Genomic DNA, 26,101 nt, shown 5'->3' with positions numbered 1-26,101 from the left:
ATTTGAAGGCTCCATTTTGCATTTAAACCCGTTTTACTGATGCACTGTTCGCGCTCTCTCACCCGATCGCTCTCATTTTCCCAACCTTTCCACAGAAATCTGGAAAGCAGCATCGAAACTGCCCTGAAATCCAACTTGGAAAAGTAGGAGGGGAACAGGGGGATTGTTGGAATGAAAAATATTTCCATTTAGTCCCAGAGGGATTGGGAGATCTCCTGGTCAGAGCGGACACACAAACACAGTTGGTTTCTCCTGTTTGGCCCGCCCCTTTCACACACTCTCTCTTCCACAATATTCACATCCACACACAAGTTTTGGAAATGACATTTCCCAGGGCAGAATTCTCCCTCTTCTCAACAAACAAAGAAATGTACAGCACAGGAACAGGCCCTTCGGCCCTCCAAGCCGGTGCCGACCATGCTGCCCGACTAAACTACAATCTTCTACACTTCCTGGGTCCGTATCCTTCTATTCCCATCCTATTCATATATTTGTCAAGATGCCCCTTAAATGTCCCTATCGTCCCTGCATCCACTACCTCCTCCGGTAGCGAGTTCCAGGCACCCACTGTGTTCTGTGTAAAAACACTTGCCTCGTACATCTACTCTAAACCTTGCCCCTCTCACCTTAAACCTATGCCCCCTAGTAATTAACCCCTCTACCCTGGGGAAAAGCCTCTGACTATCCACTCTGTCTATGCCCCTCATAATTTTGTATACCTCTATCATGTCTCCCCTCAACCTCCTTCGTTCCAGTGAAAACAAACCGAGTTTATTCAATCGTTCCCCATAGCTAATGCCCTCCATACCAGGCAACATTCTGGTAAATCTCTTCTGCACCCTCTCTAAAGCCTCCACATCCTTCTGGTAATGTGGCGACCAGAATTGAACACTATACTCCAAGTGTGGCCTAACTAAGGTTCTATACAGCTGCAACATGACTTGCCAATTCTTATACTCAATGCCCCGGCCAATGAAGGCAAGCATGCCGTCTGCCTTCTTGACTACCTTCTCCACCTGTGTTGCCCCTTTCAATGACCTGTGGACCTGTACTCCTAGATCTCTTTGACTTTCAATACTCTTGAGGGTTCTACCATTCACTGTATATTCCCTACCTGCATTGGACCTTCCAAAATGCATTACCTCACATTTGTCCGGATTAAACTCCATCTGCCATCTCTCCGCCCAAGTCTCCAGACAATCTAAATCCTGCTGTATCCTCCGACAGTCCTCATCGCTATCCGTAATTCCACCAACGTTTGTGTCGTCTGCAAACTTACTAATCAGACCAGTTACATTTTCCTCCAAATCATTTATATATCCTACAAAGAGCAAAGGTCCCAGCACTGATCCCTGTGGAACACCACTGGTCACAGCCCTCCAATTAGAAAAGCATCCCCCCATTGCTACTCTCTGCCTTATATGGCGTAGCCAGTTCTGTATCCACCTTGCCAGCTCACCCCTGATCCCGTGTGACTTCACCTTTTGTACTAGTCTACCATGAGGGACCTTGTCAAAGGCCTTACTGAAGTCCATATAGACAACATCTACTGCCCTACCTGCATCAATCATCTTAGTGACCTCCTCGAAAAACCCTATCAAGTTAGTGAGACACGACCTCCCCTTCACAAAACCGTGCTGCCTCTCACTAATACGTCCATTTGCTTCCAAATGGGAGTAGATCCTGTCTCGAAGAATTCTCTCCAGTAATTTCCCTACCACTGAAGTAAGGCTCACCGGCCTGTAGTTCCTGGGATTATCCTTGCTACCCTTCTTAAACAGAGGAACAACATTGTCTATTCTCAAGTCCTCCGGGACATCCCCTGAAGACAGCGAGGATCCAAAGATTTCTGTCAAGGCCTCAGCAATTTCCTCTCCAGCCTCCTTCAGTATTCTGGGGTAGATCCCATCAGGCCCTGGGGACTTACCTACCTTAATATTTTTTAAGACACCCAACACCTCGTCTTTTTGGATCACAATGTGACCCAGGCTATCTACACCCCCTTCTCCAGAACAATTGTTCCCAATCCGTGTCTTAATTACTGTTCAACTCTCTGAGTTTTCTGCTCCCTATTTTCTGTTTACCTAAATACCCGGCAGCAGCCAGTCATATTTTAAAATCTAAATTCATTGATGACAAACCTCCCTTGAAGGTGAAAATACAATTGATCTCCTCTCTCTCAGTGGAGATTTTCCTGCTTGATGTGATCCTCCTGCACTCCCGGTAACACTGAACCGCAAACTCAACAAGCAGGGACCCCCAGTTAACGAATAATCCCACCCCCTCTGAGAGTGGAGATTTTCACAGTGACACAGATTCTGACCATTCTGATCCAAACAGCAAATTTTAAAAATAAAGATGATCTGATAGACCAGGACTTCCTGTGTGGAGGAGGGACAGTGACCGTTTCACCCACAACACGGCAGCTGTGTTCACAGTGAGGGCCAGTGTTACAGGTGTTATCACTGTGTCCAGTGTTCACAGCGAGTGCCAGTGTTACACGTGTTATCACTGTGTCCAGTGTTCACAGTGAGGGCCAGTGTTACACGTGTTATCACTGTGTCCAGTGTTCACAGCGAGTGCCAGTGTTACACGTGTTATCACTGTGTCCAGTGTTCACAGCGAGGGTCAGTGTTACATGTGTTATCACTGTGTCCAGTGTTCACAGTGAGGGCCAGTGTTATACATGTTATCATTGTGTCCAGTGATCATAGTGAGGGCCAGTGTTACACGTGTTATCACTGCGTCCAGTGTTCACAGTGAGAGCCAGTGTTACATGTGTTATCACCATGTCCAGTGTTCACAGTGAGGGTCAGTGTTACACGTGTTATCACTGTGTCCAGTATTGACAGTGAGGGCCAGTGTTACACGTGTTATCACTGTGTCCACAACACACCGAATGACAGATTGAAAATGAGAGACAGAGAAAAATAGAGCGAGCGACATAGTAACGCAGCAATGTGGAGCGGGAGAGAGGGAGTGAGATACTCATATTGAAGCAGACAGATATTGAGGACAGAGACACATAAAGGAAACTAGAGAGAAACAGAGAGAGAGAGAACAATGGAACGAGTGGCACATAACACAGAGATGTAGAGCGGAAGAGAGGGAGTGAGATAATCATATTGAAGGAGAGAGACATTGAGACACTTAGACAGAGACAGAAAGGGAAGGAGAGAGAGACAGAGTGAGAGACAGAGAGAGAGAGACAGAGGGAGAGACAGAGAGAGGGACAGAGAGAGAGACACACAGGGAGACAAAGAGAGAGAGACACAGAGAGATAGAGAGTGCATAAGTCTGCAGCTCCTAATCGATGCGTGTATGTTTAATCTGAAGGGAAATAAAGTAAAGCGAAGATCCGGAACACATGGAACATGGACACAGAGGCTGATGAAAGATAATGGACAACCGTTTTCATCTCGTTTGGAACTTAACATTCATGCTCAATTATTTATCATGAAAACTTCTTAAAATTTGTGAACTGGATTCATAAACATTAAATATATTCTCAACCTGACACAAAAGCAAATCAGTTTTCTATTAATCAAAAACCCCCAGCACAATCCAGCTCCATCACTGTGCCATAGACACTCTCGGTGCTTGATGAAGTTCATACTAATGTCATTGATGTAGCCCAGATGTTACAGATAAGAACATTCATAACTTCAGCAGAATGAAAAAGGTAGCTTCAGACATCTCATGCTTCAAGAAGAGACCTAAGCAATGACACACATTATAAGAAGTATGATTGGTAAACATGCAGACTTCTATATTAGACAAACTGAATAAGAATTTTAAAATCCAGCTTTGACAATATGTCATGGTGCCTGTTGCAGAGAAAGTGCAGTAAGCTGCTCAGAACAGGATGTCAGTTATTCAAGTGGAGACTGGAGAAGTTTACAACTGGAGCTGAATTCTTTGACAAGAGTATTAGATTTGTTCAGAGATTGTGTTGAGCATGGGAGCTCAATAAGGAAGCTTTTAATGTTTCCCCCCAGTACAATATGTCCCACACCAACACAAGGAGATACCTTGATACATTTGGTATTGAAATATTGAGTCAGATGTGCTTCATTTTCTAACGGAAAGAGTGGAATTCAATCAAAACTATCATAATATAATGGAATTATGTAAACTGGGAATGTGTAAAGCTGGGAATTTGGTACAACCAGAGGAGAGTGTAAAGCCAGGGGTGTAAGTGTGTTAATGAGGGGAGTGTGGAAAATGAGGTGATTGTGCAATATCGATGTCTGTAAACCTGGAGGCTGTAAAATCAGGGGTGTGTTTGAGTGGATTGTGACAAAGAAGGAAAACACAATGTGGGCATGTATAAATCAGTGGCGTTTAAATCCAGGAGTGTGTAAAATTAGTGTGAGTGTAAACCAGGAGTGTGGGCATATCAAATAGTGTGTAAACCTGTGCACAAAAGTAGGTGAATGTGCAAAACAAGGTGAGTGTGGAAAGCCACACATAACAAATGAGTAGATAAAGCAGGTAGTGTGTCAGCCAGGGAAGTGTACGCACACAGGGGAGTGTATGGATCCAATGGAGTATACACTGTGTAAAGCAAGAAGTGTGCAAAACCAGTGGATGGTTTAAACCAGTTGAGTGTGTGAAATCAGGGGAGCGGCAAACCAGGGGAGTGTGTAAACCAGGGTGTGTGTAAAATCTTCGCTGTATCCAAACCCATAGAGTGTGTAAATCAGGAGAGTGTGTAAACCAGGGGGGGGGGGTGTAAATCAGGGTGTGTGTAAATCAGGGGGGGTGTAAAGCCAGTGGATTGTTTAAATCAGACGAGTGTGTGAAACCAGAGGAGAGTTAAACCACAAGAGTGTGGAAACCAGGGGAATGTGTAATTAGGGCAGTGCGTAAATCAGGGGAGTGTGTAATACAGGGGAGTGTGTAAACAGGGCAGTGTGTAAACAGGGCAGTGTGCAAACCGGGGGAGGGGGGTGTAACCAATTAATGTGCAATTCGAGGCTGCGTATAAATCGGGCGAGTGTGTAAAAGATGGTGCTTGGGAAAACTGCCGTGAACCAGGAAGGTGAGTAAACCAGGAGAGTGAGTAAAACAGGGGAGTGAGTAAACCAGGAGAGTGAGTGAACCAGGGGAGTGAGTAAACCAGGAGAGTGAGTGAACCAGGGGAGCGAGTAAACCAGGAGAGTGAGTGAACCAGGGGAGCGAGTAAAACAGGGGAGTGAGTAAAACAGGGGAGTGAGTAAAACAGGGGAGTGAGTGAACCAGGGGAGTGAGTAAACCAGGAGAGTGAGTGAACCAGGGGAGTGAGTAAAACAGGGGAGTGAGTAAAACAGGGGAGTAAGTGAACCAGGAGAGTGAGTAAACCAGGGGAGTGAGTAAACCAGGGGAGTGAGTGAACCAGGAGAGTGAGTGAACCAGGAGAGTGAATTATCCAGAGGAGTGAGTGAACCAGGAGAGTGAGTGAACCAGGAGAGTGAGTAAACCAGGGGAGTGAGTAAACCAGGGGAGCGAGTAAACCAGGAGAGTGAGTGAACCAGGAGAGTGAATTATCCAGAGGAGTGAGTTAACCAGGAGAGTGAGTGAATCAGGAGAGTGAGTAAAACAGGGCAGTGAGTAAACCAGGGGAGTGAGTGAACCAGGGGAGTGAGTGAACCAGGAGAGTGAGTGAACCAGGAGAGTGAGTGAACCAGGAGAGTGAGTGAACCAGGAGAGTGAGTGAACCAGGGAAGTGAGTGAACCAGGAGAGTGAGTGAACCAGGAGAGTGATTGAACCAGGGGAGTGAGTGAACCAGGGGAGTGAGTGAACCAGGAGAGTGAGTGAACCAGGTGAGTGAGTGAACCAGGAGAGTGAGAGAACCAGGGGAGTGAGAGAACCAGGGGAGTGAGTGAACCAGGAGAGTGAGTGGACCAGGAGAGTGAGTGGACCAGGGGAGTGAGAGAACCAGGGGAGTGAGTGGACCAGGAGAGTGAGTAAACCAGGGGAGTGAGTGAACCAGGAGAGTGAGTGAACCAGGAGAGTGAGTGAACCAGGGGAGTGAGTGAACCAGGGGAGTGAGTGAACCAGGAGAGTGAGTAAACCAGAGGAGTGAGTAAACCAGGGGAGTGAGTAAACCAGGGGAGTGAGTAAACCAGGAGAGTGAGTGAAACAGGGGTGTGAGTGAAACAGGGGAGTGAGTGAACCAGGAGAGTGAGTGAACCAGGACAGTGAGTGAACCAGGAGAGTGAGTGGACCAGGAGAGTGAGTGGACCAGGGGAGTGAGTAAACCAGGGGAGTGAGTAAACCAGGGGAGTGAGTAAACCAGGGGAGTGAGTAAACCAGGGGAGTGAGTGCAGCAGGAGAGTGAGTGAACCAGGAAAGTGTGTGAAGCAGGAGAGTGAGTGAACCAGGAGAGTGAGTGAACCAGGGGAGTGAGTGAACCCGGAGAGTGCGTGAACCAGGGGAGTGAGTGAACCAGGGGAGTGAGTGAACCAGGGGCGTGAGTGAACCAGGAGAGTGAGTGAACCAGGAGAGTGAGTGAACCAGGAGAGTGAGTGAACCAGGAGAGTGAGTGAACCGGGAGAGTGTGTGAACCAGGAGAGTGAGTGAACCAGGAGAGTGAGTGAACCAGGGGAGTGAGTGAACCAGGAGAGAGAGTGAATCAGGGGAGTGAGTGAACTAGGGGAGTGAGTGAACCAGGGGGGTGAGTGAACCAGGCGGGTGAGTGAACCAGGAGGGTGAGTGAACCAGGGGAGTGAATGAACCAGGGGAGTGAGTGAACCAGGGGAGTGAGTGAACCAGGGGGGTGAGTGAACCAGGGGGGTGAGTGAACCAGGGCAGTGAGTGAACCAGGAGAGTGAGTGGACCAGGAGAGTGAGTGGACCAGGGGAGTGAGTAAACCAGGGGAGTGAGTAAACCAGGGGAGTGAGTAAACCAGGAGAGTGAGTGAACCAGGGGAGCGAGTAAACCAGGAGAGTGAGTGAACCAGGGGAGCGAGTAAAACAGGGGAGTGAGTAAAACAGGGGAGTGAGTAAAACAGGGGAGTGAGTGAACCAGGAGAGTGAGTAAACCAGGGGAGTGAGTAAACCAGGAGAGTGAGTGAACCAGGGGAGTGAGTAAAACAGGGGAGTGAGTAAAACAGGGGAGTAAGTGAACCAGGAGAGTGAGTAAACCAGGGGAGTGAGTAAACCAGGGGAGTGAGTAAACCAGGGGAGTGAGTGAACCAGGAGAGTGAGTGAACCAGGAGAGTGAATTATCCAGAGGAGTGAGTGAACCAGGAGAGTGAGTGAACCAGGAGAGTGAGTAAACCAGGGGAGTGAGTAAACCAGGGGAGCGAGTAAACCAGGAGAGTGAGTGAACCAGGAGAGTGAATTATCCAGAGGAGTGAGTTAACCAGGAGAGTGAGTGAATCAGGAGAGTGAGTAAAACAGGGCAGTGAGTAAACCAGGGGAGTGAGTGAACCAGGGGAGTGAGTGAACCAGGAGAGTGAGTGAACCAGGAGAGTGAGTGAACCAGGAGAGTGAGTGAACCAGGAGAGTGAGTGAACCAGGGAAGTGAGTGAACCAGGAGAGTGAGTGAACCAGGAGAGTGATTGAACCAGGGGAGTGAGTGAACCAGGAGAGTGAGTGAACCAGGTGAGTGAGTGAACCAGGAGAGTGAGAGAACCAGGGGAGTGAGAGAACCAGGGGAGTGAGTGAACCAGGAGAGTGAGTGGACCAGGAGAGTGAGTGGACCAGGGGAGTGAGAGAACCAGGGGAGTGAGTGGACCAGGAGAGTGAGTAAACCAGGGGAGTGAGTGAACCAGGAGAGTGAGTGAACCAGGAGAGTGAGTGAACCAGGGGAGTGAGTGAACCAGGGGAGTGAGTGAACCAGGAGAGTGAGTAAACCAGAGGAGTGAGTAAACCAGGGGAGTGAGTAAACCAGGGGAGTGAGTAAACCAGGAGAGTGAGTGAAACAGGGGTGTGAGTGAAACAGGGGAGTGAGTGAACCAGGAGAGTGAGTGAACCAGGAGAGTGAGTGAACCAGGACAGTGAGTGAACCAGGAGAGTGAGTGGACCAGGAGAGTGAGTGGACCAGGGGAGTGAGTAAACCAGGGGAGTGAGTAAACCAGGGGAGTGAGTAAACCAGGGGAGTGAGTAAACCAGGGGAGTGAGTGCAGCAGGAGAGTGAGTGAACCAGGAAAGTGTGTGAAGCAGGAGAGTGAGTGAACCAGGAGAGTGAGTGAACCAGGGGAGTGAGTGAACCCGGAGAGTGCGTGAACCAGGGGAGTGAGTGAACCAGGGGAGTGAGTGAACCAGGGGCGTGAGTGAACCAGGAGAGTGAGTGAACCAGGAGAGTGAGTGAACCAGGAGAGTGAGTGAACCAGGAGAGTGAGTGAACCAGGAGAGTGAGTGAACCGGGAGAGTGTGTGAACCAGGAGAGTGAGTGAACCAGGAGAGTGAGTGAACCAGGGGAGTGAGTGAACCAGGAGAGAGAGTGAATCAGGGGAGTGAGTGAACTAGGGGAGTGAGTGAACCAGGGGGGTGAGTGAACCAGGTGGGTGAGTGAACCAGGAGGGTGAGTGAACCAGGGGAGTGAATGAACCAGGGGAGTGAGTGAACCAGGGGAGTGAGTGAACCAGGGGGGTGAGTGAACCAGGGGGGTGAGTGAACCAGGGCAGTGAGTGAACCAGGGGAGTGAGTGAACCAGGGGGGGTGAGTGAACCAGGGGGGTGAGTGAACCAGGAGGGTGAGTGAACCAGGGCAGTGAGTGAACCAGGGGAGTGAGTGAACCAGGGGAGTGAGTGAACCAGGGGGGTGAGTGAACCAGGGGGGTGAGTGAACCAGGAGGGTGAGTGAACCAGGGGAGTGAGTGAACCGGGGGAGTGAGTGAACCGGGGGAGTGAGTGAACCGGGGGAGTGAGTGAACCGGGGGAGTGAGTGAACCAGGGGAGTGAGTGAACCGGGGGAGTGAGTGAACCGGGGGAGTGAGTGAACCAGGGGGGTGAGTGAACCGGGGGAGTGAGTGAACCGGGGGAGTGAGTGAACCAGGGGGGTGAGTGAACCAGGGGGGTGAGTGAACCAGGGGGGTGAGTGAACCAGGGGGGTGAGTGAACCAGGGGGGTGAGTGAACCAGGGGGGTGTGTGAACCAGGAGGGTGAGTGAACCAGGAGAGTGAGTGAACCAGGGCCGTGAGTGAACCGGGGGAGTGAGTGAACCGGGGGAGTGAGTGAACCGGGGGAGTGAGTGAACCGGGGGAGTGAGTGAACCGGGGGAGTGATTGAACCGGGGGAGTGAGTGAACCGGGGGAGTGAGTGAACCGGGGGAGTGAGTGAACCGGGGGAGTGAGTGAACCGGGGGAGTGAGTGTACCGGGGGAGTGAGTGAACCAGGAGAGTGAGTGAACCTGGAGAGCGAGTGAACCAGGGGAGTGAATACATTTGGAAGGGGAACATTGGTTTCACTGCTGCCTCACTGTGCCAGGGATCCTGGTTCAATTCCAGCGTTGGGTGACTGTCTGTGTGGAGTTTGCATATTCTGCCTGTGTCTGTGTAGATTTCCTCCGGGTGCTCTGTTTTTCTCCCACAAGCCAAAGTTGTGCAGGTTATATGGATTGGCGATGCTGAATTACCGCTTTGTATCCAAGGGTGTGTAGATTACGTAGGGATACAGATTTATGGTGGTTGGGTGGGGAGTGGTCCTAGGTGGGCTGCTCTTTCTGAGTGTCGGTGCAGACTCGATGGGCCAGATTGCCTCCTTCTGCACTGTGGTAATTCTATGGTTCAGTGGAAAATGAAGTAAATCAGTGGAAAGATAGTTTGCAGAAAGTGTGAGTTTGAGGGGCTGAGTGACAGTGTAATAACAAACAAGCTGCAGGCAATGACTGCAAATTGAATCTCTCATTGGGACAAGCACACAGCTACAAAAGGTGATTGGTTGAGCCCGAGGGCGCAGGGCCATTTGCAGCCACACACACAGTCCCCCAACAAGGGCTCTATCGGAGGTTTTGCTCCACATGTGATGACTATGAAATGGGGAATGTTCCCATTGATTCTCAATGCGGGATTGCTGCGGGGATGTGCGCATGCCCGGTGTAACCCCGCCCCTGCTAGTCGCGATGTGGAGATGCCGGCGTTGGACTGGGGTGAGCACAGTACGAAGTCTTACAACACCAGGTTAAAGTCCAACAGGTTTGTTTCGATGTCACTAGCTTTCGGAGCGCTGCTCCTTCCTCAGGTGAATGAAGAGGTATGTTCCAGAAACATATATATAGACAGATTCAAAGATGCCAGACAATGCTTCGAACACGAGCATTAGCAGGTGATTAAATCTTTACAGATCCAGAGATGGGGTAACCCCAGGTTAAGGAGGTGTGAATTGTGTCAAGCCAGGAGTGTTGGTAGGATTTTGCAGGCCAGGTGGTGGGGGATGAATGTAATACCTGGGATTCATGTCGCATTACATGCATCCCCAAACATCTGGCCTGCGAAATCCTACCAACTGTCCTGGTTTGAGACAATTCACACCTCCTTAACCTGGGGTTACCCCATCTCTGGATCTGTTAAGATTTAATCACCTGCTAATGGTCACATTCGAAGCATTGTCTGGCATCTTTGAATCTGTCTCTATATATATTTCTGGAACATACCTCTTCATTCACCTGAAGAAGGAGCAGTGCTCTGAAAGCTAGTGACATCGAAACAAACCTGTTGGACTTTAACCTGGTGTTGTCAGACTTCTTACTGTGCTCACCCCAGTCCAACGCCGGCATCTCCACATCATTCTGAGATTGGGAGCGCATGCGCAGCCCCTCCCCCACACACTCCATTTGGTCAGTGAGTGGAATCGCTTTGTTGAAACTGAGTGAAATGTCAATGTCAGGGCCCAGGTCAGTGAGGAAACAGCGTTCTCATTGCAGCAGCACCTCCATTTGGGAGTGTGAGCAAAGAGGCTCAGAGATCATTACTGACTCGGGGGGAGTTCAGGGAGAATCGGGGGCTGTTTGCAAGAGGCTTAGCGGAGCACGATCTTGTTCCGGGACTTGGAGTGAGCAGGGGGAAGGGAGAGCTCTTTCTGGGCCTGGCTTATTTGTCTGATTCTGGGTTAGGATTTGGAGAGTATTTTCTTTCTTTTACTGATTGGGGGCAGCAAGGTAGCATAGTGGTTAGCACGGCTGCTTCGCTGCTCTATGGTACCAGGTTCAATTTCCAGGCTTGTGTTGCTATCTGCGGAGTCTGCACGCTCTCCCCGTATCTGCGTGGGTTTCCTCCGGGTGCTCCGGTTTCCTCCCACAGTCCTAAGATGTGCAGGTTAGGTGGATTGGCCCGAATAAATTGCACTTAGTGTCCAAAAAGGTTAGGTGGGGTTACTGGGTTAGGGTGGAGGCATGGGTTACTGGGTTAGGGTGGAGGCATGGATTTCTGGGTTAGGGTGGAGGCGTGAGATGCTCTTTACAAAGATGGACCCGATGGACCAAATGGCCTCCTTCTGCACTGTAAATTCTGTGATTATCAGTTGAAAGAATAGATTGATTTATCATTGGCCTCATTTGACTCTGATTTACAAGAGATATGCTTTCTTCCCCCTAGTTCAACAGATGAAGAGATGAGTTCCAAAAACAAGATGATGATTCCTCAGCAAAATGTATGTGCCGCCGTCTCCTTCTAACTGACTGTAAGTACAATATTAATCCAACATTGCAGAGACACAGACACAACATCATCTCCACCGTCACAGAGAAAAGAAGCAGTCAGACTCACATTGACCTCAAGTCCCAGATAAACACACTCGCACGACTGTCACACACACTTACACTCTCTCTCACACACAGATGTTCCCTCTCACACACACTCACAGACTCTCTCTCACACACACTCAGTCACTCTCACTCACACACATACCAGTCACTGAGCAGTAAGCAGTTAAATAAGTTTTATATATCACAGATACATAGTGAGGGTAAAACTCACAAACACCTGTAAGTGTAAATTATGTGTTATATATCACAAATACATAGTGAGGGTAAAACTCACACACACACCTGTAAGAGGAAAATATGTGTTATATATGACAGATACATAGTAAGGGTAAAACACACACACACCTGTAAGAGTAAAATATGTGTTATATATCACAGATACATAGTGAGGGTAAAACACACACACAGACCTGTACGAGTAAAATATGTGTTATATATCACAGATACATAGTGCGGGTAAATCACACACACACCTGTAAGAGTAAAATATGAGTTATATATCACAGATACATAGTGAGGGTAAAACACACACACACCTGTAAGAGTAAAATATGTGTTATATATCACAGATACATAGTGAGGGTAAAACACACACACACCTGTAAGAGTAAAATATGTGTTATATATAACAGATACATAGTGAGGGTAAAACACACACACACCAGTAAGAGTAAATTATGTGTTATATATCACAAATACATAGTGAGGGCAAAACTCACACACACCTGTAAGAGTAAAATATGTGTTATATATCACAGATACATAGTGAGGGTAAAACACACACACACCTGTGAGAGTAAATTATGTGTTATATATCACAGATACATCGTGAGGGTAAAACTCACATTCTCTCACTGACACACTCTCACTCACCAGTACCTGAGCAGTAAGCAGTAAAAGCTGTTATACATCACAGAGAGACAGCGACAATAAACACACACACACTCACTCATATACTCACACACACACTCCCAAACACTGTCTCACTCACACACACACTCCCAAACACACTGTCTCACTCACATACACACTCCCAAACACACTGCCTCACTCACACACACACTCCCAAACACACTGTCTCACTCACACACACACTCCCAAACACACTGTCTCACTCACACACACACTCCCAAACACACTGTCTCACTCACACACACACTCCCAAACACACTGTCTCACTCACACACACACTCCCAAACACACTGTCTCACTCACACACACACTCCCAAACACACTGTCTCACTCACACACACACTCCCAAACACACTGTCTCACTCACACACACACTCCCAAACACACTGTCTCACTCACAAACACACTCCCAAACACACTGTCTCACCCACACACACACTGCCAAACACATTGTCTCACTCCCAAACACACTCCCAAACACACTGTCTCACTCACACACACACTCCCAAACACACTGTCTCACTCACACACACACTCCCAAACACACTGTCTCACTCATACACACACTGTCTCACTCACAAACACACTCCCAAACACACTGTCTCACTCACACACACACTCCTAAACACACGGTCTCACTCACACACACACTCACAAACACACTGTCTCACTCACACACACACTCCCAAACACACTGTCTCACTCACACACACACTCCCAAACACTGTCTCACTCACAAACACACTCCCAAACACACTGGCTCACTCCCACACACACTCCCAAACACACTGTCTCACTCACAAACACACTGTCTCACTCACAAACACACTCCCAAACACACTGTCTCACTCACACACACACTCCCAAACACACTGCCTCACTCACACACACACTCCCAAACACTGTCTCACTCACAAACACACTCCCAAACACACTGTCTCACTCACACACACACTCCCAAACACACGGTCTAATTCACACACACACTCACAAACACACTGTCTCACTCACACACACACTCCCAAACACACTGTCTCACTCACACACACACTCCCAAACACACTGGCTCACTCCCACACACACTCCCAAACACACTGTCTCACTCACACACACACTCCCAAACACACTGTCTCACTCACACACACACTCCCAAACACACTGTCTCACTAACACACACACTCCCAAACACTGTCTCACTCACACACACACTCCCAAACACACTGTCTCACTCACACACACACTCCCAAACACACGGTCTCACTCACACACACACTCACAAACACACTGTCTCACTCACACACACACTCACAAACACACTGTCTCACACACACACACACTCCCAAACACACTGTCTCACTCACACACACACTCCCAAACACACTGGCTCACTCCCACACACACTCCCAAACACACTGTCTCACTCACACACACACTCCCAAACACACTGTCTCACTAACACACACACTCCCAAACACTGTCTCACTCACACACACACTCCCAAACACTGTCTCACTCACACACACACTCCCAAACACACTCCCAAACACACTGTCTCACTCATACACACACTGTCTCACTCACACACACACTGTCTCACTCACACACACACTCCCAAACACACTGTCTCACCCCAAAAACACTGTCTCACTCCCAAACACACTCCCAAACACACTGTCTCACTCACAAACACACTCCCAAACACACTGTCTCACTCACAAACACACTCCCAAACACACTGTCTCACTCACACACACACTCCCAAACACACTGTCTCACTCACACACACACTCCCAAACACACTGTCTCACTCACACACACACTCCCAAACACACTGTCTCACTCACACACACACTCCCAAACACACTGGCTCACTCCCACACACACTCCCAAACACACTGTCTCACTCACAAACACACTCCCAAACACACTGTCTCACTCACACACACACTCCCAAACACACTGTCTCACTCACACACACACTGTCTCACTCACACACACACTCCCAAACACACTGTCTCACTCACAAACACACTCCCAAACACACTGTCTCACTCACACACACACTGTCTCACTCCCAAACACACTGTCTCACTCACACACACACTCCCAAACACACTGACTCACTCACACACACACTCCCAAACACACTGTCTCACTCACACACACACTCCCAAACACACTGTCTCACTCACACACACACTCCCAAACACACTGTCTCACTCACACACACACTCCCAAACACACTGTCTCACTCACACACACACTCCCAAACACACTGTCTCACTCACACACACACTCCCAAACACACTGTCTCACTCACACACACACTCCCAAACACACTGTCTCACTCACACACACACTCCCAAACACACTGTCTCACTCACAAACACACTCCCAAACACACTGTCTCACTCACACACCCACACAGCAGTAAGCAGTAAAATATTCATTATATATCACAGAGAGACAGTGAGGTTAACACATACACACAGATATGACTCTATCTTATAATAATCTTTATTGTCACAAGTAGGCTTACATTAACACTGCAATGAAGTTTCTGTGAAAAGCCCCCAGTCGCCACATTCTGGCGCCTGTTTATGTACAGGGAGGGAGAATTCAGAATGTCCAAATTACCTAACAGCTCGTCTTTCGGGACAATCGACCTATGAGTGTGTGTAGTAACCTCTGTGATAGTAACCACTGTCTCTCTGTGATATATATTGAATATTCTACTGCTTATTGCTCAGTTACTGGCGTGTGAGAGAGAGTGTGAGTGTGTTTAACCTCACTGTCTCTGTGCTATATAACTCGTATTTCACTCTCTCTCACACATTCTCTCTCACACACACTCATACACTCTCTCATTCACACACACACACCAGTAACTGAGTGGTAAATTATGCTTTATCTTTCACAGAGGGACAATGAGAGACAGTGTGACACACACTCACTATTTCTCTGGCAAACACTAACTCTCACACACACTCACTCTCTCACACTCCTAGTCCCTCTCTCTCAGACTGCCTCACACATGGACACACCAGTCACTGAGCAGTAAGCAGTTCAAAATGTGTTATATATCGCAGAGGGACAGTGAGGGTAAAACACACTCTCGCCACTCTCACACTTAAGTAACTGAGCAGTAAGCAGTAAAATATATTATATATGATAGCCAGACAGTGAGGATAAACACACTCGCACACCAGTAACTGAGCAGTAAAATATGTGTGAAATATCACAGAGACAATGAAGGTAAAACACACACACACTCACGCAGACTATTTCTCACACTCGTACACTCTTGCAGACATAGTGACACATTCCCTCGCACACACTTCCTCACACACACTCACATATTCACAAACTTTGATATTCACACACTCTTTGACACAACAGTAACTGAGCAGTACACAGTAAAATATGCATCATATATCACAGAGACCGTGATGGTAAAACACACTCTCTCTCTCTCACACACACACCCCAGTAACAGAGCAGCAAGAGTAAAATATGTGTTACATATCAAAGAGTGACAATGTAAAATACAGAGGCTCACTCGCTCACACACGCACTCTCTCACACACCCACTCTCTCTCTCACAAACGCACTCTCACACACACCCACTCTCTCACAAACACACTCACACACACATCCACTCTCTCTCTCTCTCACACACCAACTCTCTCACTCACACACACATCCACCCACTCTCTCTCACACACCCTCTCTCTCTCACACACACCCACTCTCTCATACACACCGACTCTCTCTCACAAACACACACACTCTCTCACATGCACCCACTCTCTCTCACACGCACCCACTCTCTCTCACACGCACCCACTCTCTCACACGCACCCACTCTCTCTCTCACACACCCACTCTCTCTCTCACACACCCACTCTCTCTCACACACACCCACTCTCTCTCACACACACCCACTCTCTCTCACACACACACACTCTCTCACACACACACACACACTCTCTCACACACACACACACACTCTCTCACACACACCCACTCTCTCTCACACACACCCACTCTCTCTCACACACACCCACTCTCTCTCACACGCACCCACTCTCTCTCACACGCACCCACTCTCTCTCACACGCACCCACTCTCTCTCACACGCACCCACTCTCTCTCACACGCACCCACACTCTCTCACACGCACCCACACTCTCACACACCAACTCTCTCTCACACACCCACTCTCTCTCTCTCTCACACACCCATTCTCTTTCACACGCACCCACTCTCTCTCACACACAGACACCCACTCTCTCTCTCACAGACCCACTCAATCTCACACAGACCCACTCTCTCTCACACACACCCACTCTCTCTCACACACACCCACTCTCTCTCACACACACACACACTCTCTCTCACACACAACCACTCTCTCACACACAACCACTCTCTCTCGCACACACCCACTCTCTCTCACACACACCCACTCTCTCTCACACACACCCACTCTCTCTCACACACCCACTCTCTTTCACACACACCCACTCTCTTTCACACACACCCACTCTCTCTCACACACACCCACTCTCTCTCACACACACCCACTCTCTCTCACACACACACTCTCTCTCACACACACACACTCTCTCTCACACACAACCACTCTCTCACACACACCCACTCTCTCTCGCACACACCCACTCTCTCTCACACACACCCACTCTCTCTCTCTCACACACACACCCACTCTCTCTCTCACAGAGCCACTCTCTCTCACACCCACCCACTCTCTCTCACACACACCCACTCTCTCTCACACACACACACCCTCTCTCACACACAACCACTCTCTCTCACACACACCCACTCTCTCTCACACACACCCACCATTTCCACTCTCCTTTAATGTGACAGGTGAGCCTGCTTGGTCCCCACGATCTCACTTGCTTTGTTATTCAATGTTACATTTCTGATAATGACTCCAGCTGATGATTTAATATCTCACTGCATCCGTTGAAAAAAATACAGAGGTTTGTCCTGGAACTTGCCCTGCTTACTCTTCAAATGTCTTTGACATTTTGAGGGTTTTAAACTTTCACTTGCCAGTAATTCCCGACATGTAACACCCATGAAATGTGACTCCTGATTGCAGTGGCTCAATTTATAAACCCACCCCTCAAATACTCATCATTGTGGTGCTTTGTTCCTGTTTTCAGCTTCTTCATGGGTTGTTCCCCAGAGACCCTGGAGTTCACACCAGCACTGCTGGCAGCTGCAAAATGGAGGAATCTCACTCGCGCCCAGAACACGTGATGTCAGCGTACGGGGCGTGTGACCTGCTCGCTGGCGCCGCCTCCGGTGGGAGGAGTCCAGAATTTGCTGAACAAAACTGGCCCGGGAAAACGCACTGACATCAGGAGGAGCCAGTCCAACTTGCTGGGCTCCAGGCCTGCGCACTACTTGATAAGAGACGCATGCGCGGAATGGCCGACAATCTCAAACGTCCATCATGGTTGGCATTTGTAAACACTAGTCGTGACCATTGGCCATTCCTTCCGCGATCTGGATAACTACCACCCTCCTGAAACCTTCCTGAGATCCACCCACAGGTCACGACCCTGAGCTTGAAAACCCCGGGCCTATGATATCCTTGTCTCTATTCGCCGAGGCACAGAGTTTAAGAAAAGGAAGGTTATGCTGGAACTGTATAAAACATTGGTTAGGCCTTAGCTAGAGTAATACTCACACTCACACTGTATCAGAGAGTGAGTAAATCCCACACACACACTGTATCAGAGAGTGAGTAAATCCCACACTCACACTGTATCAGAGAGTGAGTAAATCCCACACACACACTGTATCAGAGAGAGAGTAAATCCCACACTCACACTGTATCAGAGAGTGAGTAAATCCCACACACACACACTGTATCAGAGAGTGAGTAAATCCCACACTCACACTGTATCAGAGAGTGAGTAAATCCCACACTCTCACACTGTATCAGAGTGAGTAAATCCCACACTCACGCACTGTATCAGAGTGTGAGTAAATCCCGCACACACTGTATCTGAGAGTGAGTAAATCCCACACACACACTGTATCAGAGAGTGAGTAAATCCCGCACACACTGTATCAGAGAGTGAGTAAATCCCACACTCGCACACTGTATCAGAGAGTGAGTAAATCCCACACTCTCACACTGTATCAGAGTGAATAAATCCCACACTCACACATTATATCAGACAGTGAGTAAATCCCATACTCACACTGTATCAGAGAGTGAGTAAATCCCACACTGTATCAGAGAGTGAGTAAATCCCACACTCACACACTGTATCAGAGAGTGAGTAAATCCAACACACACACTGTATCAGAGAGTGAGTAAATCCCACACTCACACACTGTATCAGAGAGTGAGTAAATCCAACACACACTGTATCAGAGAGTGAGTAAATCCCACACTCACACAGTGTATCAGAGAGTGAGTAAATCCCACACTGTATCAGAGAGTGATAAATCCCACACTCACACACTGTATCAGAGAGTGAGTAAATCCAACACACACTGTATCAGAGAGTGAGTAAATCCCACACTCTCACACTGTATCAGAGAGTGAGTAAATCCCACACTCACACACTGTATCAGAGAGTGAGTAAATCCCACACACACACACTGTATCAGAGAGTGCGTAAATCCCACTCTCACACACTGTATCAGAGTGAGTAAATCCCCCACACACACACTGTATCAGAGAGTGAGTAAATCCCACACTCACACACTGTATCAGAGTGAGTAAATCCCACACTCACGCTGTATCAGAGAGTGAGTAAATCCCACACTCACACTGTATCAGAGAGTGAGTAAATCCCACACTCACACAGTGTATCAGAGAGTGTGTATATCCCACACTGTATCAGAGAGTGAGTAAATCCCACACACTCACATATTACAAGGCACTCACAGTTCCTGAAGGAATCCCACAGTCTCTCTGTGCTGAAGGGTCCCTCTCACCGACAGCCAGGTACTTTTCCCAGTGGATCTTTACACACTGACAAACTGGGACTGGAGACATTCTTTCTGAAATGTATTTCCTGTTTGTAATATGATTGTAATTTGAGGTTTATGATTGGTGCAAAATCCTAATTCTGATTGGTCTGTTTTTTTATCCAGTCAAATAAACAGAATATAACTGGCTGTCCTCATTCTTACAATGTCCAATCACAATCATTCCTTTCCCCATTCCTCATTAGCATAGATGTGAGGCTCTGTCTATTTAATCAGCGCTCGGAAGGGGTTTGCTTTATTTCTGGGTAAAATTGACGATGGCTGACGAGAAGAAACCAACATCGAAACCAGCTTCCAAGAAGGGAGCCAAGAAAGTCATTAAGAAACCGGCAGTAAAGGGCGGCAAGAAGCGGCGAAGGTCGAGGAAGGAGAGTTACTCCATCTACATCTACAAAGTGATGAAGCAGGTTCACCCCGACACCGGCATCTCCTCCAAGGCCATGAGCATCATGAACTCGTTCGTCAACGATATTTTCGAGCGCATCGCGGGTGAGGCTTCCCGCCTGGCCCATTACAACAAGCGCCACACCATCAGCTCCCGGGAGATCCAGACCGCCGTGCGCCTGCTGCTGCCCGGGGAACTGGCCAAGCACGCCGTGTCGGAAGGGACAAAGGCGGTGACCAAGTACACCAGCTCCAAGTAAAACTGTTCTCAAACTCATCAAAACCCAACGGCTCTTTTAAGAGCCACCCACAATTTCTGGAAAGCTGCCAAACCATCGTTTTTAAATTATTATTAGATTATGAATAGCCAAATCGGTTCAAATAGTGTTTCACTGGAACATAACATCCTGGGTGATGTCCAGTTATCGCCCGGTCGATCTTCGTGCCTTGAAAATAAGTCTCATCATTTAGTGACTGCTCGGTGTCCCTGTGTGCCTTTGGTTTCTGACTTGGTCATATTCGGTCCCTGTCGCTAGATTTGGAGAGACAATAGAACTCCAAAACCTCCCTTTCAATTTGTGTTCAGGTTTCCAAAAACCTCCCTTTCACTTTCAGGCTTCCTCAATAATCGATCAGTTTATTGAGAGCACACCAGTGTTGTGGTGAAATTCCATTTCAATACTGACACGAGCTCCAAATTGCTCACTCCACTTTTAACACTGAAGTAGTCTACAATATGGAATTTTTAAAATAAGGTTTGTAGTTGGCTGTGAATTAGACATTCTGTCTGCGGCTGAGAGCGTTTTAAACAGCAGCCAGATTAAACTCGATTGGACTCCAGATTGTAAAAATCTGTGGAGACAGTTTCGGATTAAATGCCCCTTTTATAAATCCGAAACATTTCCACAGATTCTCCCAGACATGCTGAGTTTATCCAGCATTTCTCTTCAATTCACATTTGCAGCATCCACATTTACTCCACTTTTAACACTGAGGAAGCGGGAGCAGTCTACAATGGGAACAAATGTTATTGTTTGCAGATGGCTATAAATTAGACACTGCCGACAGCTGAGAGCGTTTTAAACAGCAGCCGGATTAAACCTGTGGAGACAGTTAACGTTTCGGATCTAAACGTCCCTTCTACAGATCTTAAACGTTTCTCTCCACAGATTCTCCCAGATATGCTGAGTTTATCCAGCATTTTCTCATTAATTCACATTTGCGGCATCCGCGTTATTTTGCTTTAATTTATTTTGGGTTTGTTCTGTTAGAGAGAAAACCCGAAATCAGAAACTGACAGATAAAGGGAAACTAGACTCGGGAAAGAGAGAAAATCCAACAATCTTATACTCAAAACTCAAATGATTTATTCACATGTTTTACGGTCCCTGTTCAATTTATCTCTTTTATCTTTTCGCGCTCTTTTAAGCTTTGAAATAAATATTCGGTTGGAATCTGAACATTTGGCGCCCAAACTTTCCGCCCTCAGCACCGTGGAGTCTCCTGATTGGTGCTTCAAACAGACATCTGATTGGCCAGTTTGTGCCAGGCTCCACAATGTTGTTCAGATAGCCAATCAGCAATGTGTGCACCGCCACTCCTCCTGAAGCGAAGTGAATGTGGGGGTGCTGCCTAATATCCAGGCCGTGCTGCTGCCCAAGAAAAGCAGCGCTGGCGCCGGCAAGAAGTGAAGCGACCATTCTTTAATCTAATAACCCAAAGGCTCTTTTCAGAGCCACTCACTTTATCTGAAAAAGGGTGACCTGTTCTCGATCCGCTTCGTGCCGTGTTTGTGAGAATTTCCCAGAGGCTTCCGGCTGGAATGAGCTTCCCCTGTATGGTTGGTATTTACCGGGGGACGGCAGTTTTTAGCCGGCAGGCTTTCCTAAACAGACCATTTATGGGCAATGGGTCTGCGGGGTTTCAGAATTCATTCCCGCTCCCATTACAATTTCAGTGTTCACTATGTGCGGTTACAGGTCTGACTTCGGAGAAAGATTTTGTGATGCAGATTCATGTCGCCTTGTAATGTGAAAAGAGAGATCAACGAGAGGAAATATTGGTTTATTTTGCCTCCTTACTCGTAAACCAGCTCGGTACATTATGCTGCTGCCATTCTAAGGTCAATGGTCTCATTGTGAGGATTTGGGCGGCTCTTAAAAGAGCCTTTGGGTTTTGTTAAATTGTCAAATGGATTTTCTCAGCCGCCGAATCCATAGAGAGTGCGGCCCTGGCGTTTGAGAGCGTAAACCACATCCATGGCGGTGACGGTCTTGCGCTTGGCGTGTTCAGTGTAGGTGACCGCGTCCCTGATCACATTCTCCAGGAAAACCTTCAGCACCCCGCGAGTCTCCTCATAGATCAAACCCGAGATGCGCTTGACGCCGCCACGGCGAGCCAGGCGGCGGATTGCTGGTTTGGTGATGCCCTGGATATTATCACGAAGCACTTTGCGGTGCCGCTTTGCTCCGCCTTTACCCAGTCCTTTGCCTCCTTTCCCTCTGCCAGACATGATGCTTGTTCAGTCAAATCGCTGCCGAATGAGAGACGAGCTGCTGCTCTTTCCTTTATTATACAGCCCGCCCCGACCTGACTGAGAGAGAGAGGCGGGGAGCAGACTGACAAACAGACAGAGCAGTGAAATGTCTTTGATCATCCAGCTCCTCCTCCTGCCTGCTCCAACCCACATTTTATATTCCAAACATAAGTGAAAAGAGCGCGCTGAACAACACGTACAAACTGCAACATGATGGGCTGCACAGTGGTCAGCACTGCTGCCTCACAGCGCCAGGGACCCTGGTTCACTCTGACCCTGACATTCTGTGTCTGTGTGGGTTTCCTCCCACAGTCAAAGATTCGCAGGTTCGGTGGATTGGCCATGCTAAATTAGCCCTTTGTGTCTCCGTGTGTGTGTTAGGTGGAGTTGCGAGGGAGTGGGCCTGGGTAGGTTTGCTCTTTCAGAGAGTCGCTGTGGACTCGATGGACTGAATGGCCTCCTGCACTGTCGTAATTATATGGGAAGGATCTCGGTGTTGCTGGACGTGGCGCAGGTCTGGCCCATTCCCCAGTCCTGCGCGCAGCAGTCACCCGAGCCACCATCAAGTTCATCTGGAGATCACAGGGACCCATATACAAACAGAAGGGACAGCATGTACAAATCTCTGGATAATGGAGGGGGAAACATACACAAGGCCGGCCTCCCCCTGATGTCCACCTTTGTGTGTGGCTACATCAAGCTGTGCGTGGATCCCCAGTACACAAACACCAAGTGTCACTACGTACTGAGGTTCTACCTGTCCCCGGTGTTACGAAGGATGGGTCTGGCCTCATTGCCGCAGGATGCTCTGGTAGTTGGACCATATCGTAACACCTGTCCCTCATGGAAACATTTGTTCAGGAAAACACCTTTGACCACAAGGCGATCAAGCAGTGGTCTGCACGTAATGTCCTCGAGGCCCTTCGGGAAAAAGAGATGGTGGATCATGTCAGATGGTTCCCCTGAGCGGACTCTCAGAGGCATCTGGCAGATCATCTCATCACCAGAACTTTCAAACAAGCACCAAGCCCCAGCTTGGCTGGTGGTGAGCAGGACTCTCCCGGCAGATCCATCCTGCACTCCCGAAGTCTCAACGCCGTCACACGCTGCCCTCGAAGTGGCTGGGGGGGAGGGGGGCGCGAAACGGTCACTCGCCTCCATGTGGAATGTGCCTTTCCAAATGAGGTCTGGAGAGTGAAAGTTCATGGATGATACCAAGGTTGGTGGGAGTGGCAGAGAGTGTTGAGGATTGTCAGAGGATACAGCAGGACATACATAGGATGGAGACTTGGGCAGAGAAATGGCAAATGGAGTTTAATCTGGACAAACGGGAGGTAATGCATTTTGGTAGGTTTAACATAGAGGGGAAATATACCGTAAATGGCAAAATTCTTAGGAATACAGAAAGTCGTAGAGATCTGGGCACGCAGGTCCACAGATCTTTGAAGGCGGCAACGGAAGTGGACAAGGTTGTCAACAAAGCAGACGGAATGCCAGCTTTCATTGGACGGGGCATTAAGTATAAAAACTGGCAAGTTATGCTACAGCTGTACAGAACCTTGGTAAGGACGCACTTGGAATATTGTGCACAATTCTGGTCGCCACCTTACTGTGCAGGCTTTGGAGAGGATGCAGAGGAGGTTTATCAGGCTGTTGCCTGGTCTGGAAAGTGAGCTTTATGGAGAGGCTGAATAGACTCGGACTGTTTTCATTAGAAAGACGGAGGTGTGATCTGATAAAGGCCGACAAAATTATGAGCGGCATGGACAGAGTGAATGGGCAGGCAATCTTTCCCAGGGTGGAGGGGCCAGTCACCAGGGGGCATAGATTTAAGGTGCACAGGGTAAAGTTTACAGAGGATGTGCGAGGCAGGTTTTTTACGCAGACAGTGGGGAGAGCATGGACCGCGTTGCCAGGGGAGGTTGTGGAAGCAGCTACATTATGGCGGTCAAAAATCATCTTGACAAACACATGGATCGGATGGGTAGAGAGGGATACGGCAAAAGGAAGTGCTGAGGGTTTTGGCAAAGTTTGGTATCATGACCGGTACAGGTTTGGACGGCCGAAGGTCCTGCTCCTGTGCTGTATTGTTCTTCATTTAAGAGATGCAGTGGGATTTGTCCAGGTTCAGCCCGAGCAGCTCTGTGACACAGGATTCTGTGCTCTACGGGCTATTCCCAGGGGGACACACTGAGACAAACATCAACTGCTGCTGGAGGATCATAAACTCGGTGAAAGACTCTCTTTGGTCTGCCCGTAACCTGTTGATCTTCCAGGGTAAAGAATTGGCCTCGACTGAGTGTTGCAGTCTAGCACATTCCAAAGTCCAGGACTACGTGCTGAGGGACGCACTCAAGCTTGGGGTACCCGGCACCAAGGCTCAATGGAGAAAGGCCACTGTGTAAGTTCTTGCAGCAAATGTACACCAAGAGGCTGGTAACCGGGTAAAACCCCGGGTCTGTGTGAGTAACACTAAAGAGGGGCTGGTAACTGTGTAAAATCCACCTCGTATGTGTGATTAACACTAAATGTTTAAAATTATTGAAGCTTTACAGGGTGGAACATGACTGATGTAAATATTTTGAGAAGAATTGTAATGTAAATAATGAAATGTGTGTAATGTCCTCATTATCCAACTGAAGAAATTCAAGTAAATCTGGAGCTCTGGAGAAAATGTAAATATTATTGTACGAAACCATGTTATTGTGATGACAATTTGAAATGTTTGACCATGTTTATTTCAAGGGATTTTATAAATGAAGTATATTTTTGAAAATAAATTGTGTGCTTCTATGAAAAATGAAGTCAGTCAGTGAAATGGTAGTTTGCAGAAAGTGTGAGTTTGAGGGGCTGAGTGACAGTGTAATAACAAACAAGCTGCAGGCAATGACTGCAAATTGAACCTCACATTGGGACAAACAGACAGCTACAAAGGTGATTGGTTGAGCCCGAGGGCGCAGGGCCATTTGCAGCCACACACACAGTCCCCCCAACACGGGCTCTCTCGGATGTTTTGCTCTCTATGCGATGACAGTGAAATGGGAATTGATTCTCAACGCGGAATTGCTGGGGGATCTGCGCATGCCCGGCCTAACCGCTTGCCTGTCGTCATTCAGATATTTAGAGCGCATGCGCAGCCCCTCTCCCGCACACTCCATTTGGTCAGTGAGTGGAATCGCTTTGTTGAAACTGAGTGAAATGTCAATGTCAGGGCCCAGGTCAGCGAGGAAACAGCGTTCTCATTGCAGCAGCACATCCATCTGGGAGTGTGAGCAAAGAGGCTCAGAGATCATTACTGACTCGGGGGGTGTTCAGGGAAAATCGGGCGCTGTTTTGCAAGAGGCGCAGCGGAGCACGATCTTGTTCCGGGACTTGGAGTGAACGGGGGGGGGGGGGGGGGGTGGAGGGAGAGCTTTTTCTGGGCCTGGCTTATTTGTCTGATTCTGGGTTAGGATTTGGAGAGTATTTTCTTTATTTTACTGATTATCAGTTGAAAAAATAGATTGATCTATCATTGGCCTCATCTGACCC

At 48.3% G+C, this 26,101-nt stretch overlaps 1 protein-coding gene across 4 annotated transcripts in view; it reads left to right on the top strand.

Annotated features, from left to right (window-relative positions):
* LOC140400016 (histone H2B-like) overlaps window positions 1-20,362 on the top strand; it is a 79,146-nt gene extending 58,784 nt beyond the window's left edge. For 2 of the 4 annotated variants that reach the window (XM_072489509.1, XM_072489508.1), the window contains exons 3-4: window positions 11,522-11,606; window positions 19,836-20,362. In XM_072489509.1, the coding sequence (XP_072345610.1) occupies window positions 19,908-20,294 (387 nt within the window). In that variant the 5' untranslated portion in view covers window positions 11,522-11,606; window positions 19,836-19,907 and the 3' untranslated portion in view covers window positions 20,295-20,362. Of the gene's footprint in view, window positions 1-11,521; window positions 11,607-17,801; window positions 19,780-19,835 lie in introns of those variants that run through there. The other 2 variants (XR_011937971.1, XR_011937970.1) reach the window with 2 other exon arrangements.
* Window positions 20,363-26,101: the final 5,739 nt, after the last annotated feature.

This window comes from Scyliorhinus torazame, chromosome 24, assembly GCF_047496885.1.
Source record: "Scyliorhinus torazame isolate Kashiwa2021f chromosome 24, sScyTor2.1, whole genome shotgun sequence".
Classification (NCBI taxonomy): domain Eukaryota; kingdom Metazoa; phylum Chordata; class Chondrichthyes; order Carcharhiniformes; family Scyliorhinidae; genus Scyliorhinus; species Scyliorhinus torazame.
This window is presented reverse-complemented; position numbering and strand designations above follow the sequence as displayed.